Source organism: Pipistrellus kuhlii, unplaced genomic scaffold (genome assembly GCF_014108245.1).
Source record: "Pipistrellus kuhlii isolate mPipKuh1 unplaced genomic scaffold, mPipKuh1.p scaffold_m20_p_14, whole genome shotgun sequence".
Classification (NCBI taxonomy): Eukaryota; Metazoa; Chordata; class Mammalia; order Chiroptera; family Vespertilionidae; genus Pipistrellus; species Pipistrellus kuhlii.
The window spans coordinates 21,582,320-21,598,646 of record NW_023425449.1 but is presented as its reverse complement, the minus strand read 5'-3'; the positions used below and the strand labels follow the sequence as shown (position 1 = coordinate 21,598,646).

The window sequence follows — 16,327 nt, the reverse complement described above, 5'->3', positions numbered from 1 at the left end:
TAGGCACATTCCTGCGTTGCTTTAATTATTCCTATTTCCTCAAACCCCTGCATCACAAAGGTGAGTATATTGCTACCAGAGTGTCCCTCTAAGAAAAGCTGCTTAAATTCCTCCATTATTTGCCTTCAATCTAACTTTCCATCTTTGTCTGTTGCCCCACCCCCACAGAACTGGCACTGAATGTACCTTCCTACAATTCTCTCTCCCTGGTGGACAGTAAGCAGCTAGAAGGCAAAGAGTAAGTTTTCTTCAGCTGTGTGTCCTGAACCTGACACGCAATATGTGCCCCACAGAAGTTCATTTAAGACAGAACGTGGTTAACCATGTATATCTGGTGCACAGTGCCCCGGGAAGTCCCCCAGAAGAACTATAGTGCAGTGGTCGGCAAACTCCTTAGTCCACAGAGCCGAATATCAACAGGACAACGATTGACATTTCTTTTGAGAGCCACATTTTTTAAACTTAAACTTCTTCTAACGCTACTTCTTCAAAATAGACTGGCCCAGCCGGTGGTATTTTGTGAAAGAGCCGCACTCAAGGGGCCAAAGAGCCGCATGTGGCTCGAGAGGTGCAGTTTGCCAACCACAGCTCTAGGGGATAAGCTACTTGAAGAATGACTATTTCTGAATTGAGCTAGACTGAGATGGTGATTCTGAAGGGCTTTGTGATTGGCCTGCATTTTGTTCCCAAGGACCTGTGTCCTGTATCCCATAGGCAGGGGTGTCGAACTCAATCAGAGAAGGGGCCAAAATCTAAAATCCAGCCTAAATTGCGGGCCGAATGGTTTACTGAACAGTCATAAACTGTCATTGTGATGGAAACGCAGCGGAGTGCAGTGATGACAGCGTGGTGCGGGCCACATTGCAAGGCCTGGCGGGAGGGATTTGGCCCGCGGGCCTTGTGTTTGACACATGTGGGTTAGAGGGTGAGTTAACTAAGATTTCTATTATCACTTCTCTCATTGCCATAGCTGAAAACATTCTTTCACCATAAATAAGAATTTGTCTACCCAATTCATCCTGATGTGTTGCATGAAGTATGGGAAATATGGTCAGTGTCTCTGGTGATTTAACACTGCTTGAGCATGCAAAGAGTCGAGTTCCATTCCTTTCCATTCCTTTGCCTCACTTTAAAGAACCAGGGTGTGGTTTTTGCATTTCACTTCTTTTACAATCTTAAACTCCAAACATAAAACATTAATATCCCTAAAACAACTTTAGCACAGTTAGACTTCATTACTTAGCTGATGAATGACTATTTCCACATGTTTATCTAGCAATGACACTTGGAATACTTATATATGTTATGCACTTAGTTTGGAGTTTAGCACACTTTTTGTATAAAGGGCCAGACAATAGATATTTTAGGTTCTGTGGGCTTTATAGTATGTGCCATGACTATTCAATTTTGTCGTTGCAGTGTGAAAGCAGCCACAGTCATATGTAAACAAATGCTGATTTCAAAAAAAAAAACAACCCACAAACTTATTTACAAAAGCAAGCAGTGGGCCAGAACAACTCCTGACATACTTTAGAAAATAAATAGGAATAAAAAATAAAAGTGAAGGTCCCAATAAACAAATAGTAGATTTCAAAAACTAAGTTCAATTAAAACAAAGTTAGAAATGCTTAATATGGCGTATCAGCAGCCTCCATCAGACCCTTAGTAATTTTCACACTATGTCCTCAGGCTGTTTGTTTGTTTGTTTTTAAAGGAGCAAAATTCAGGACCAGGTATAAAGTGGTTGGAATATTTTGCAGAAACTCTAAGAAATAAATGCATGGTGGAATATACACACATTATAGCTCCTTATTAACAATTGATTTTATAACATGCAAATTTGTGTTACTCATTAAATTTGCACAGACTGAAAAGAAGCAAGTTAAGAATAAACTGCTTAACCAATTGCCACAGGTTACTATGCTCAATCACTGGCGAGGCCATCGCCTTCATCCAAGTTGTGGCACATTTTCACAATGTAAATAGTTGGTAGTATTGAGTAAAAACTAGCACATAACCCTGCCTACACACAGTTGAAGCACTATTAGGGAAAGTAAAATAAATAAATAAAAAACAGTAACCAGAGCTAAGAAGAGTAGAGTCACAGAACCTAATATCTTAAAGTTTTCCATTACCTTGACCCTGGACAAAGGTGCAAAAGTAAGCAACTGCCAAAAGAGCTGGAAACAGCCAGCACTGCATCTTGCACTGGAAAATCTTCATTTGACTTCTTGCTTTTCACATGGGATGCAGCACCAGTCCTGGAAATGCAGAGCACAGGGATATTGAGAAGACGGAAAATAAAGTAGTTACATGGGTAATCTAGAGCAGGCAAACAAGCAAACGGGATTAATATTATTAGGAGATAATTCACTCATTCAGGAGGGCATCATATATTTCACTCAAATGTATAAACTGATAAAAGAAAGGTGTTTGAAAAGATGCTGTAAGTGGAGAGAAACACCTGAAATGTTTGGAAGAGAAGTTCAGAAGGTATTTTGTGACTCTTTTGGAAGGCATAAATTGCACAGTGAATTTCCCAAGTGGGTAAATTCCTAAGGTTTACCTGAAATAGACATTATAATCAGACAATCACAATTTCCTTGCCAGTAATTTTTTAAAATATATTTTATTATTTCAGGGAGAGGAAGAGAGAGGAGGAGAAAGAAGCATCAATGATGAGAGGAATCACGGATTAGCTGTCTTCTGCCCACACGCCCACACACACAATGAGGATCTAGCCCACAACCCTGCATGTACCCTGATCAGAAATTGAACTGGGGACCTCTCGGTTCGTGGATGGACACTCAACCACTTAACCACATGTGCCAGGAAATAGTTATTACAATATTATTGACTATATTTTCTATGCTATATTGCACATCCCCCTGACTATTTTATAACTACCAATTTGTACTGTTTAAAACCTTCACCTTTTTCACCCAGTCTCCAATCCCCCTCCTTTCAGGCAACCATCAGTCTGTTCTCTGGGTCTATGAATCTGTTCCAAATAAAAGAGGGTAAAGGAGGGTAAATAGTGATGGAAGGAGACTAGACTGTGGGTGGGGAACACACAATGCAATATACAGATTATGTGTTATAGAATTGTACTGGAAACCTATATAATTAACTAACGTAACCCCAATAAAGTCAATAAAATATATATTTTTAAAGTGGTGATAAATATATACCAGGGAATGTTACTTGGCCATAAAAAAAAAAAAAAGGAATGAAATCTTACCATTTGCACAACATGATGAACCTAGAGGATATTATGTTAAGTCAGAGAAAAACAAACACCATATAATTTCACTTATATGTGGGATCTAAAGAACAAAATAAAAAACACTTTAACTTTTCTCTAGGTATATTTTTCATCCAGAAATGGATGCTGAATCTTGCTTTTTTTGACTTTTCATTTACTGAGCTCTTCGTATTTTCTACTTCACCTCTTAGTAGCATTATGTTGGCAATGCCTAATATTATCTACCCTTGCAGTCCTATCTGTTCATGGCAATTACTGTGTTTTCTTAAAATTTAATGTAATTATAACAGTTTTAGCTTTCAGCCAAGCCATTTTCAAATAGATGACAAAGTCACATTACTTCTTAAATGAAGATTCCAATAACATAAGTTCAGTAATTACACCATATTTGAGGTATTTATATTGTTTATATTCTTAAACAAGAAAGACATCAACTTATATTTTTTAAATATTATTAATGTAGCTTATCTTTAAATTCTCCCCCTTCTTGATTGTTTATTTTACATTAGGATGAGTAATAACATATTGGGAGAAATAGAATTTTAGTTTTCCCAAGGTTTTCTGCCAAGTCTCCAAATTTTTGGACAGTGAAACAGGGGCAAGAAAAATCCCAATTCCTATTAAAGTGCCATGACATAGTTTAACACTGACCGAAATGTCAAAGCCTAGCTTGTTGAAACTATTCAAAAGCCTGCACAAAACAAGTAACTCTGCCTTTTGTGTGTGTGTGTGTGTGTGTGTGTGTGTGTGTTTTAGTTTAAAACACTATGATAGAAATGACTACTTAGTTCAGAGTTTAAAAGATATAAACAAATTTAGGTAAAGTTGATAATGTTTAGTACAAGTTTTCTCAAAATACTTGTCACCATTCTATAATCAGTAATGTAAAACTATCCTCATTAGGGCGAATTTTCATGTTTGTTTTATTTAATCTCATTTGTACAGTTAAATTTAACAAGGATCCCTGAGTACAACTCATTTTATCAAAATTCCTTAAAATGTGTATTCTAAAGTTTTGTAAACCATTCCTACACATAAGCACATGTGCCCTTGCATGCATGTGCGCGCACACACACACACACACACACACACACAGACTTACACACCTATACACACCCAAACCTTGGATAATGTTCTATTCAATCAATGCTGACTAACAAAACAAAAACAAAAAATCTATAAACTTAAACAAAATTGTAGCTAGTCATCTGGCATACCAGACCCTGAGAGAGATTACTTATGGTATTACAATTTTCATTCCAACAGTCATTTATTGAGAGCCCTACTATATGACCAAAACTCTCTACTTGGTACTAAAGAAGATACAAAAGTTCATACTATATGATCCCTGCCCTCAGTCAGCTTACATACAACTTTATTGAAGAGGAAGAATGAAAGCAAAAATGTTGCAAAGCTAACTGAACTAAGTGTGAAATAGAAAAAAAGAGCACAAAGTGATGATACATAAACAGAAACCTGAGAGTTAGGAAGACAGTAATAATTTGCTAGAGGTCCTTGACTAACTGGTTTAAACATTCTACAACTTGATTTCTTATTCAATAAAATGTGCAAATTAACATGTACCACATGGAATGATTGTGATCATGTTAATGTACTCAGAACACAGGTAGCTCTCAAAATGTTCTAACTAGTTGCATATTAGCAATGGCTTGAAAGAATGCAAAGGAAAATTATATATATATATATATATATAGATAGATAGATAGATAGATAGATAGATAGATATAGATAGATAGATATAGATATAGATAGATATAGATATAGATATATAAATATAAATAAATAAATAAATATATATGCCTAAGCAACCAACTGAACGACCAGAACAACTGGTCAAACAGTCACTATGATGCACACTGATCATGAGGGGGCAGAAGCTCAAAGCAGGAGCTGCCCCCTGGTGGTCAGTGCACTCCCACAGCCAACCTCCCATAGCCAGTCAACCTCCCCTGGTCCCTTCCCCTGGCCAGCAAACCTACCACAGTCCCTCCCCCAGTCCAGCAGGCCCCATCTGGCAGGCCCTGTCTGGCAGCCAGCAAGCCCGCAGGCTCTGATCTGGACTGGGTGAGATGGCCCCAAAGGCCCTGATTGCCAGCCAGGTCTAGGAACCCCATCCGTGCACGAATTTTGTGTACTAGGCCCCTACTGATAATAATGTGTTACTTGAATGGCTACTAAATGAGGAAGGAGTCAAGAAGTCCTTATCTCTCACATCATATTAAGGTTTCAAGGACTAACTTGGCATAAAGGTTTAGGCAAAAACTGAAGACCCAGGTATTTGCATGGGTGAATAACTTAAATTTTCTAAGTACATTCTGATCCATTTTTATCACTTTCCAGATGACAGCTATGTATAGGTTCAAACTAATCAACCATAGGAAAATGTGGAAGATTTGACTTAAGAGCAATTCATAGATTTAGATAGACTTAGCAATTCAAGCTAACAACTTCATGCAATGATCTGAAGGAAAAAAAAAAAAGACTATTTTAAGCATGTTTTCAATTAAGCCCAGGAAAAATATGAATCAGAGGCACATAATATTATAGATGTCTTCAAGTATTTGAAAAACACTCATGTGGAAATAACATGAAATAAAAGAGCTACAGACTAATATCACATATTTATATCAGTGTAAAAATTATTTTGTCCAGCTACTATAAATACAACTTTTCGATCAATGGACTAATCCACAGAAATGTGGGTTTGAATATAAAAATTCTCTAACACTTATAATAGGTTACTCTCTTTTAACAGAAGTTCAACGATGTAAGAAAAACAAATAAAAGGCAGAAAGAGTGGCAAGGAAGAAATAAAATTATCTTTATTTCTAATCAATGTGATTTTTTTTATACAGAAATTCTTAAAGAACCTTACAAAGAAACAAAACCTACTTGAATGGATAAGTATATTTAGGAAGGCTGCAGAACTAAAATTATATTATTATAGCAGCAAACAAATAAAAGTATTTTTTAAATTCCATTTATAGTAACAACACAAAATACTTAGAAATCAAGTCCTCTGCACTCTCCAATGAAATACTTAAAAATTAGTAAGATATGGAAGTCTTCTATACTCTCTGCTGTAAAAGTTACAAAAATTTAAAACTACATTCCTGAGAGAAATTAAAGAAAGTCTAAATAAACAGACCAGTGTACCATGTTCATGGATTGAAAAACTCAACATTGTTAGGATGTCCTCAAATCAATCTGTAGATTCAGAGCAATCTTAATGAAAATGTCAACAAGTAATTTCTTGGTAGGATTTTTAAAAATTGATTCTAAATATTGCATATAAATCCAAAGGAATTAGAATAGTCAGAGCAATCTTTAGAAAGAAGAACAAGGTCAGATGGCTGACAATTCCTGATAGCAAACCTTAATATAAAGCAACTGTAATAACAACAGAAAGGCATGTTATGCTTTTGATGTGTGACTGAGCTCTATTTTGTTCATATTAATAAGTGCACTGATATAAATATGTGACATCCATAACTCTCTTATTTTATGCTGTCACTTTCATATCAGCATTACTTTTCTAATTTTATAAAAATAACTGTAAATTTTTCATATATGCTACAATGGAACAATCATGATACCATTGATACTATTGATTTTTTTATATTTTGTTAACATTCAATTGCATTGGCATTTTATATATTGTAAACTCAATTGCAATGGCATTTTTGGGAGACTACTTTTTAACAAAATTTTCAAATTTTTATGACTTCTGTTTTATTCACAATTTCTATATAATCTAGGGTCAGTTTTAGCAATTTATATTTTGTTTAAAAATAATCCACTTCATGTAAGAATCCTAATTTATTGGAATGCCGGGACCGGTTTGGCTCAATGGATAGAGCGTCAGCTTGGGGACTGAAAGGTCCCGGGTTCGATTCCGATCAAGGGCATGTACCTTGGTTGCGGGCATATCCCCAGTAGGGGGTGTGCAGGAGGCAGCTGATTGATGACTCTCTCTCATCGATGTTTCTAACTCTCTATCTCTCTCCCTTCCTCTCTGTACAAAATCAATAAAATATATTTTAAAAAAAAAAGAATCCTAATTTATTGGAATGCAATTATTTTAATTACTATTTAATTATTTAAATTTCCTCAAGTTTTGTGATTGTTTTCCATTCTCATTGCTTATCTTGTGTATTTGGACTCCTCTAATTTTACTTTTCAAAAACAAAAAAATGAAATCAAAGTGCAACATCAAAAAGGAAGGGAAATAAATAGTAAAATAGTAATATGGAAGGTAGAGGAGAGAAAAAAAAAACTATAAAGATGAGAATGAGAAGGCAGAAAAAACAAAAAAGAAAAAAAACAAAAAAAACAGGGGAATGAGAAAGAGAGGGGGGGGAAAAGAAAATAGAAACTTGGGTCTTGAACTTAATTTGTTCCGGAAGGCTGTTCAAGAAGGAATTTGTTAGAAAACCAACTCGTTTTTTTCCATTAGAAATAATTTAAATTAAATTAATCCATACCAGGCCCCCCAAATGATTCCCTTATATACAGTTTTAACTTTCTTATATACAATACAGTACATGTCTAAGCTCTAATGTTATTCTCACAATTTTCCTTTTTATTTTATTGCTGTTAATAAACTTCCTAGGAACCATGGTGACTTGATGTACATATTTAATAATATTAAGCAGCATCAGCCTGGTTGACATGGCTCAGTGGTTGGGCAGCAACCTATAAACCAGGAGGTCACAGTTTGATTCCCTATTAGGGCTCATGCCCAGGTTGCAGGCTCAATCCCCAGTGTGGGGTATGCAGAAGTCAACCAATCAATGATTCTCAACATTGATGTTTCTATCTCCCTCTCCCTTCCTCTCTGAAATCAATAAAAATATATTTAAAAAACAATAAATAGCAAAAGCAAAAAAACCTGAAAACATTCACGGAACAATTTCCCAATATGTTAACAATGAGAGGTTTAGTGGTAAACTGACTCATTCTTACACATTCTCTCCTTATTTGTCATCTGAGAGACTCGTGACTAATCATACAGGTATCAACATGAATGATGGTCACGTTGAGAACTGAAGTTTTGTTTGAGAACAAATACATTTTTATGTGAACAACTTGGTTAAGAACAGAATTGTTTGAGATGGGAGAAATTCAATAACCAAGGGTTGACAGTAGTATAAAGACAGAAAGAATCCAATATGACCTTCCTGCCAGTATGAACCAATGTTACCTATGTGGGTACTACTCAAAATAATCTGTGAATTGTTTGTTACTAGTCCAAAATGAGGTAAGGAGCTTATACAAAAATTAGAGGCCTGGTGCATGAAATTTGTGTGTGGTAGGGGATTCCTCAGCCTGGCCTGTACCCTCTCACAATCCAGGATCCCTAGAAGGATGTCTGACTGCCGGTGTAGGCCTGTGGGATCAGGCCTACACCGGCAGTCAGACATCCCTCTCACAGTCTGGGGCTGCTGGCTCCTAATCACTCTCCTGCCTGCCTGTCTGATCACCCCTAAGCACTCTGCTTGTCTGCCTAATCACTCCTAACTGCATCAGCCTTGCTCCCTCAACTGTGACTTCATCGAGAAGGATGTCTGGAATGACGCCATTCAGCTACCAGTCTAATTAACATATTAACCTTTTATCATTATAGATGTTAATCAGTACATTATCTTGCTTCCTTCATCAAAAAAGTTTTGCCATGAACTAGCAGAGTGCTTAGTAACATATTTGATTTACATCCTGGTGCAATTTTATCTCATGAAGGGGAAGTAACAGTTTGTGAATGGGCACAAAATTCAGCAGATGACAATTTGAATAGCACTGGCTGAGACTGCCCACCAACCAGACCTCCAATGAATTGCATCTACCCCTTATCCCACTATAATTCTTCAGCTAATTTTATGGCCTCGGTAACTATTTTTTTTTTATCTTTAGGGTCTTGGGTACCATCAGACATCTAAATGGACAGTTTAACCCATAATCAATGGCTGGTGTTGCTAAGTGGTTAGACTATCAGCCTGTGCACTGAAGGATCATGGTTTCAATTCCTGGTCAAGGGCATGTACCTGAGTTGCAGATTCAATCCCTGGCCCCAGACAGGGTATGTGTAAGAAGCAACCAATTGATGTGTGTCTCTCACATCAATGCTTCTCTCTCTCTCTCTCTCTCTCTCTCTCTCTCTCTCTCTCTCTCTCTCTCTCCCCTATCCACTCATCCACTCTCTCTAAAAACCAATGGAAAAATATCCTTGGGTGAGGATAAACAAAATAAATAAATAAAGGTTCAAAGTACATAACAGGCAAACAATAAATATTGATGGATTTAATGACCAGTAATTGGATGATCAGGAGTGATGTATTCTGTTCACAGTTGATGCACTGCATAATTTGTCCTTGGCCTAGGGTGACTGATGCCTGAAACTGGCAGACATTATGCTCTCAAAGTTGTATGCGAAGCCGTGTTACCCAGGGTAAGGGGTGCTGTTTTCTTCCCCGAAAGGCACAGGCCTGCCCAGAGGAGTCACCTTTCCCACATTTGCAGGAAGACCTATGGACTATTCAAATGCAAGACATTTGACTGGAAATCAGCCTCAGAAATACAGCTGCTCAATCTTAAATTAGGCACTCCAAATCCTGCACCATACAAGGCTAAAACATCCCAAAAGTGTGGCAAATTGGTGACAGCTCCTTGACTCAGGAACGTTCTACCACCTATACCTATAAGTAATACAAAGGGTAGCCCCACTTCTCAGCAAAGGTATCCCATCCTTTGCACAGCTTTCCTTGCTCTTCCAAGTCTGGGCCAGATGCTCCTCCTGCATTTCCATCAATAATAACCTTTCTATTCCACCCTGGAGCACTTAAGACTGCATTGGCCATCTGCATTTCTATCTACCAAGGTGGTTTATTCTCCACTGTACAACCCTATAGCACAACTGTGCTAAGCAGTTTCTGGATGAGAAGCTCAGAAATATTAAGGAACTGCTTAGCACAGTTTCAGTACATGGCAGGATGCAGGACTTGGAAACAGAGGAAGAATGAAATGAAAACAGACCTGCAGTAGAATGTCATTTTTACATTATCAATTCAGTGAGCTGCTCTCTATACAATCAGACAGAAAACCACCCAGGAGCAGATCTTTATTCATTACAGGGTCTCCTGAGTATCCCTAGTTATAGCACATCCTGAGACACTCAAACCAACTCAGCAAAGCCCAGCCTCCTTCTAGATTAGTTTTCATAAACATCTCTGATAATTTCTTGTAGAAGAGACCAAACACTGATTCCTGACATTCATAGTCAGGGACAACTGCCAGGCTAACTCCACTAATTGGCAGAAAAGATTGCCAAGAACATTGATAAGGAATTGCCTTGAAGAAATGGGGAGTCTAGATTCTGAGGCCTCACTTAAATAGACACTCAAAACTTCCCATTGCCTTTCTTGTCACAATCCCTGCAATCAATCAACCAATCAATCAGCAAGCAAGCAGAGAAAGAGAAATGGGGAAAGTGGTAAAAGGGGGGAAAAGAATGGAAAGAAGAAAAGAAGCAGGAGATAAGAGTAAGCATTTATGTCTTCCAGGCTCTGTACTAGATGATCTCAGATTTTTCAACCCTATAGCACAACTACTATACTCCCCATTTTCTGGATGAGAAGCTCAGAAATATTAAGGAACATGAATGAAACACAGATGAGCTGGTTTAGATTTTACCCAAATCTACCTGCCTTCCATCCCCTGTTTTAAAAATAGATTATACTAGAAGCCCGATGCACAAAGATTCATGCTAGAATGGGCTTTCCTTTCCCTGGCTGCTGGCACCACCCGTCCACTCCGGCCCAGCCCCTTTCCTCTCCAGCCCTGCCTTCCCATGCTGCCCAGGGGCCCTGACAGACCAGGGGTGGGGCAGAATGCCTGCTTCCCGCCCCGTCACTTTGCGCCTGTGTATGCATATTAACTGCCATCTTTGTTGGGTTAATTTGTATATTACGCCTGATTGGTTGGTGGTGTAGCAGAGGTACAATCAATTTACATGTTTGTCTATTATTAGGTAAGATGGCCTCAGTGGACATCATTCATTTCTGGTCATATATCCTTCCCCCACCCTCCTCCAAGAAGCTGATGGAGACCAAGTCCAATGGGACCTGAGTTCAAATCTCCTATAGACTTTTCTTAATCAGGTAATTGTCCCTGGCTGGTGTTGTGACCCCAGGCAAGGTAGTTTATATCCCTGAATTTCAGTGACTTAATTGGAAAACAAATGTGTTTCTGAAAAGGAAAGGGTAGTTACTCAATTGGGTCTCAAAAAAAAATTATATATATATATATCCTATCTAATAAAACAGTAATATGCAAATTGACCATCATTCCAACACACAAGATGGCTGCCCCCCTGTGGTCAAAGATGGCTGCTCCCATGTGGACACAAGATGGCCACCACAAGATGGCCAGCAGGGGAGGGAAGTTGAGAGAGACCAGGCCTGCAAGGGAAGGCAGTTGGGGGGAAATCAAGCCTGCAGGGGAGGGCAGTTAGGGGTGACCATGCCTACATAGGAGGGAAGTTAGGCATGATCAGGCCTGCAAAGGAAGGCAGTTAGGGGCAAATAGGCTAGCAGGGGAGTGGTTAAGGGGTGATCAGGCTGGCAGGCAGGTGAGCAGTTGGGAGCCAGCAGTCCTAGATTGTGAGAGGGATGTCCAAATGCACATTTAGGCCCGATCCCAGTAGGGGTCCCAAATTGGAGAGGATGCAGGCTGGACTGAGGAACACACACCTTCATGTATGAATTTCGAGCACTGGATCTCTATTATAATAAAAGGGTAATATACAAATTGGTCAGGATGCCTTCACAGTAACGATCGAACAGCAGACTGCATGGGTTAACAAGGCCAGCAGGGGGGTTAGTGAGGGATGAACAAACAGCAGGCTGCATGGGGCAACCAGGCCTGCTGTGGGGCAGTGAGGGGCTACCAGGACAGCAGGGGTGGGGGGGCAGTTGGGGGCAACCAGGCCAGCAGGTGGGACAGTTAGGAGGCAGTGGTCCTGGATTATGAGAGGGATGTCCAACTGCCAGTTTAAACCAGCAGTTGGACATCCCCCGAGGGGTCCCAGATTAGAGAGGGTGCAGGCTGGACTGAAGGGGACCCCCCCATACCATGCACGAATTTTGTGCACTGGCCTCTAGAGTGTGTGTGTGTGTGTGTGTGTGTGTGTGTGTGTGTGTCCAGAAATTCCACCACACACAAACACACACACACCACCCTACTGGAACAGGATGAGGCTTGGTGTTCATTCAAGGCTTATTTTACATAGAAGAGTAACTGGATCCCTGCCCCATTTTATTTAGTTGCTGAAGGAGATGGTTTTCCTGACATCCAGCACTAGGGACGAAGTTTGCCTTTGTCACTTTCCTCTTACCTATGCCCTCATCCCACTGGCTGGCCTCTCTGTTCCCCCCAGGAACCATCCAGTGCATTTACCAACGACCTAGTTCTCTACAAACTGTCATAATCCCAGACATTTTGTTAGCTCAGCGGTGCTCAAACAGCACTCCCTCAGCCTGCAGCAATTCAGGCAGGACCTTGTCCTTGAAAGGAATCTTAGGTTACACTCGAAGGGCCAGGAAACAGCAGTCATCTGGCTGCATTTGGATTAACTGATAGCAAATGTGCCTCCAGAGCCATGTAACTGCAGAGATTGTCAGCTGAAAACAGGCTTTGCATTTCACTCTGTGTGAGCCTGTTTGTGTTTTACTAAGTGACACAAGGAAGTATTTAAAAGCCAAAGAGAGAACACCTCCTAAGGGCCTCTCTGGTAGACTGGAGCTGCCCCAGTACCCCTCAAACAATACCAGTTCGCTCAGCCATTCTTAAGGCCAGCCCTGTCTGGTTTTGAAGAATAAGTCATGCTCAGAAGGCCCCCAAAGTTCTCTGAAGTCCTCAGCTGGACCGTTAGCAACAGGATATGGGCCAAAGGGCTCCTCCCATCAACCCTGAAGCTTGGGACCCACCCAAAACTGCTCCAGGAAATCTAACGGTTCCAGGAATCCTATCCAGGGAATTACGGACTCCTATTCTTTCAAATGGACCCCCGGGAGGTCAGGGCTGCAGTGGAGGTTCAGGTCCTGGCTCAGGGCTCCCAGGCAGGAAGAGATGCCTGCCCAGGATTTGCAGAGAGAGTATCCTGAACATCATGGATAAACCTTGGAAACATTTTTTGAGGTGAAAGAAGCCAGTCATGAAGGACCACACACATATTGCATGCTTCCATTTATATGAAATGTCAACAAATAGTAGATTAGTGGTTGCCAGAGGCAGGGTGGTGGGGAAAGCAGATTAAGAAGAAATGGGGAGTTACTACTAACAGGTACGGGGTTTCCTTCTGAAGTGATAAAAGTGTTCTAAAACGGATTGTGATGCTGGTTGCACAACACTGTGACTATACTAAAAACCTCAGAATGGTACACTTATATGGTATATGAATCATATCTCAATAAAACTATTTAAAAAAAAAAATACCACCCTAGCCCTAACCAGTTTGGCTCAGTGGATAGAGTGTTGGCCTGGGGACTCAAAGGTCCCAGGTTTGATTCCGGTCAAGGGCATGTACCTTGGTTGCAAGCACATAACCAGTACAGAGTGTGCAGGACGCAGCTGATCGATGTCTCTCTCTCATCGATGTTTCTAACTCGCTTTCCCTTTCCCTTCCTCTCTGTAAAAAATCAATAAAACATATATATTTTTTAAATACTACCCTAAAGCTTTGTCTTACAGTTACCACACATTGGGGTCATGTTCAGAGGAAATCCATCCATGTTGCTCTTCAAACAACCAAAAATCCAAGTGCTATCCATTCATTCATTCACTCACTCACCCATCTACAGTTACCAGTGAGTTCTCTGGGTGGAAGAGGCCCACCTCGTGAGAAAAGCACACCTGTTCTGCTCACTGCCCCCAACTTAAGCCTGTTTGCTGGATTGGCCTGGTGTCTCTTTCTCACCTGCTGCAACTGGAAAGTGCCCTGGTCTGCCCTCCAGAGGTAAGGAGACCCCGAGCCTTTAAGAGAGAAACTGCTTTCCATTCCTGCTCCCTACAGAGCCACCAAAGTCTTAGCCCCACATTTATTTGTTCCTGTTAGCACCCATCTCCTTCAGCTGCAGTCAGCAGGGGACTCTCAGAACCTTCCAGAAGGGAGTCCAAAACTTCCAAAGGGAATGGGGCTTTCAGTAGCAGATCCAGGAGCAATTCTGAGGGGAAAATCCAGGCCTCTTTGCGAGCTGCACACAAGCCCCATTTGGGCACTTTCCTTAAGCACAAGTCAAAGCAGAAGGGCGACCCAGGTCAACCCTGAGCTAGCTCCCGCACCAGAGGGCATGCTTCCCACAGAGGAAGGACTCAAGAACCCAGCTCCTAAGGCTGAGTGCCTGTGGTCTGACATGCAGGCGGTGGCCAGCCTTACCTAGCGGCCCCGCGCGGGCTCCTCTGGGCCCGGCCCCAACCCGTCTTGCCTGTGTGCACTGCACGCCAAAGCTCTGCTCACGCATGCACAGTATCTTAGCCCATCGGCTGCCTACGAGGAGCCTGGAGACAGGCAGGGGTCCAGAGGAATAAAATGGGGGGGAGAGTGGGGAGGAAAAGCGGGGCAGAGAAGACCTTCCAACAACACAGCCTGGTGGTGCATCTCAAAGCTGCACCCGAAGCAAAACGCGCGGCTACCACCAGCATCCTACACCAATGCGCTCCTCTGGGAGGTCCTCTTTGCCTCCAGCGCTAACCGGTGGTGGAACCAAGCAGTGCCTGGGTGAGTAGTCCCCCATGATCTGTCAAGTGAACCCCAATCCAATCTGAATAAAAACAGCATGCTCTATGAATATGCAGCTCTCCAAGACAAGTCCCTACGCCCTCTTTGCACCAGACGGCCGCCTTTACTAAGCCGGTTCTACTTAGAGATTCTGGTGTCGCCACCGTCTCGAAGTCAGACCCGACCCTCCACTTCCCGCCGCACGCTCACAGCGCCCAAGTGCAGAGAAAAACTCCTGGAGCAAACAAGGCACCGTGGCTGCCTTTGCATTCACGTCTCGCGGCGCGTCCCATCTCCCTGCGCCGTGACCCCCTCGAGGAGACTTGGGGTGCACGGGTCTCATCCCACCCAAAGGTCCCCGGCCATCCCGGGCGCGCACCGAAGTCCACGAAATTGCATTGCATCTGCAGGTGGCTCGCCCTCTCCACTTCTTCCTCACGAATAGACTTCTCAAAGCCAACCCGAGGGGAGGCAGAGAGAGCCTGGAACTGACCTGTGCAGGGCGAGGTTCCAGCCCAGGTTGGAGACCTCCTGGCGCGCAGGGAAGATCCAAGTTCCTCTGCCGAGATCCGTTCTTGGCCGCGCACGACTCTCACTCGCTTCCCGCCTGGTGCCCCCTTTTCATTAGCCTCTCTCCCCTCTTCCTCCCTCCCTCCTCCTCTCCCTCTCCCGCTCCTGCTCCCCCCGTCTGCCCCGGGCAGCCGCCGCCTCTCCTCTCCGCCGCTCCCCTCCCTCCGGGCGCCCTGGATCAGATAAGAGGAAAGGACAGGCAGCGCGCGGCCAATTATAACGTGGAAGGTGGCCGCGGGGGGCGGAGGTTGGGGTGGTGGGAGGCAGGCCTAAGGTCCAGACACCCCCACTTTATTTCCTCCTCCCCTCCCTTCCCCCCTGCCCCAGAAAGATGCTCCGAGGCGTCCGCCCCGCCCCGCCCCGCGCACGCGCTCCCGCAGACCGGGGGCCCCAGGTGCGCAGCGGGGCGTCCCGCCCCCGGGAAGAGTGGCTTTGGCTCTGCCCCTCTGCCCGAGGTGGTGCGGGGCTGCCCACCCCGCCCCTGCGGCGGCTCGGGAAGGTCAGGAGCCCTCAGGTGCTGGGTGCCCACCTTCCCATCACAAACCCCGGCCGTGTCCCCCCGCGCCAAGAGCCCTGCACCACTGGAAGAGGCAGTGCCTGTGGGGGAATGAGGACAATTATGTGATACCATAATCAATAAAATTAAAAAAAAAAGTGGGAAACTATTTTGCCCAAAATCATTTAGCAAACCTATCTAGGAG

The 16,327-nt window shown here is 42.5% G+C and overlaps 1 protein-coding gene across 3 annotated transcripts in view; it reads right to left on the bottom strand.

Moving 5' to 3' along the window:
- COL14A1 (collagen type XIV alpha 1 chain) overlaps window positions 1–15,891 on the bottom strand; it is a 175,504-nt gene extending 159,613 nt beyond the window's left edge. For 2 of the 3 annotated variants that reach the window (XM_036436874.2, XM_036436876.2), the window contains exons 1-2: window positions 15,550–15,891; window positions 2,136–2,261 (exon numbers count right to left, since the gene is read on the bottom strand). In XM_036436874.2, the coding sequence (XP_036292767.1) occupies window positions 2,136–2,223 (88 nt within the window). In that variant the 5' untranslated portion in view covers window positions 2,224–2,261; window positions 15,550–15,891. The remainder of the gene's footprint in view (window positions 1–2,135; window positions 2,262–15,549) is intronic. The other variant, XM_036436877.2, reaches the window with a different exon arrangement.
- Between the last annotated feature and the right edge of the window lie 436 nt (window positions 15,892–16,327).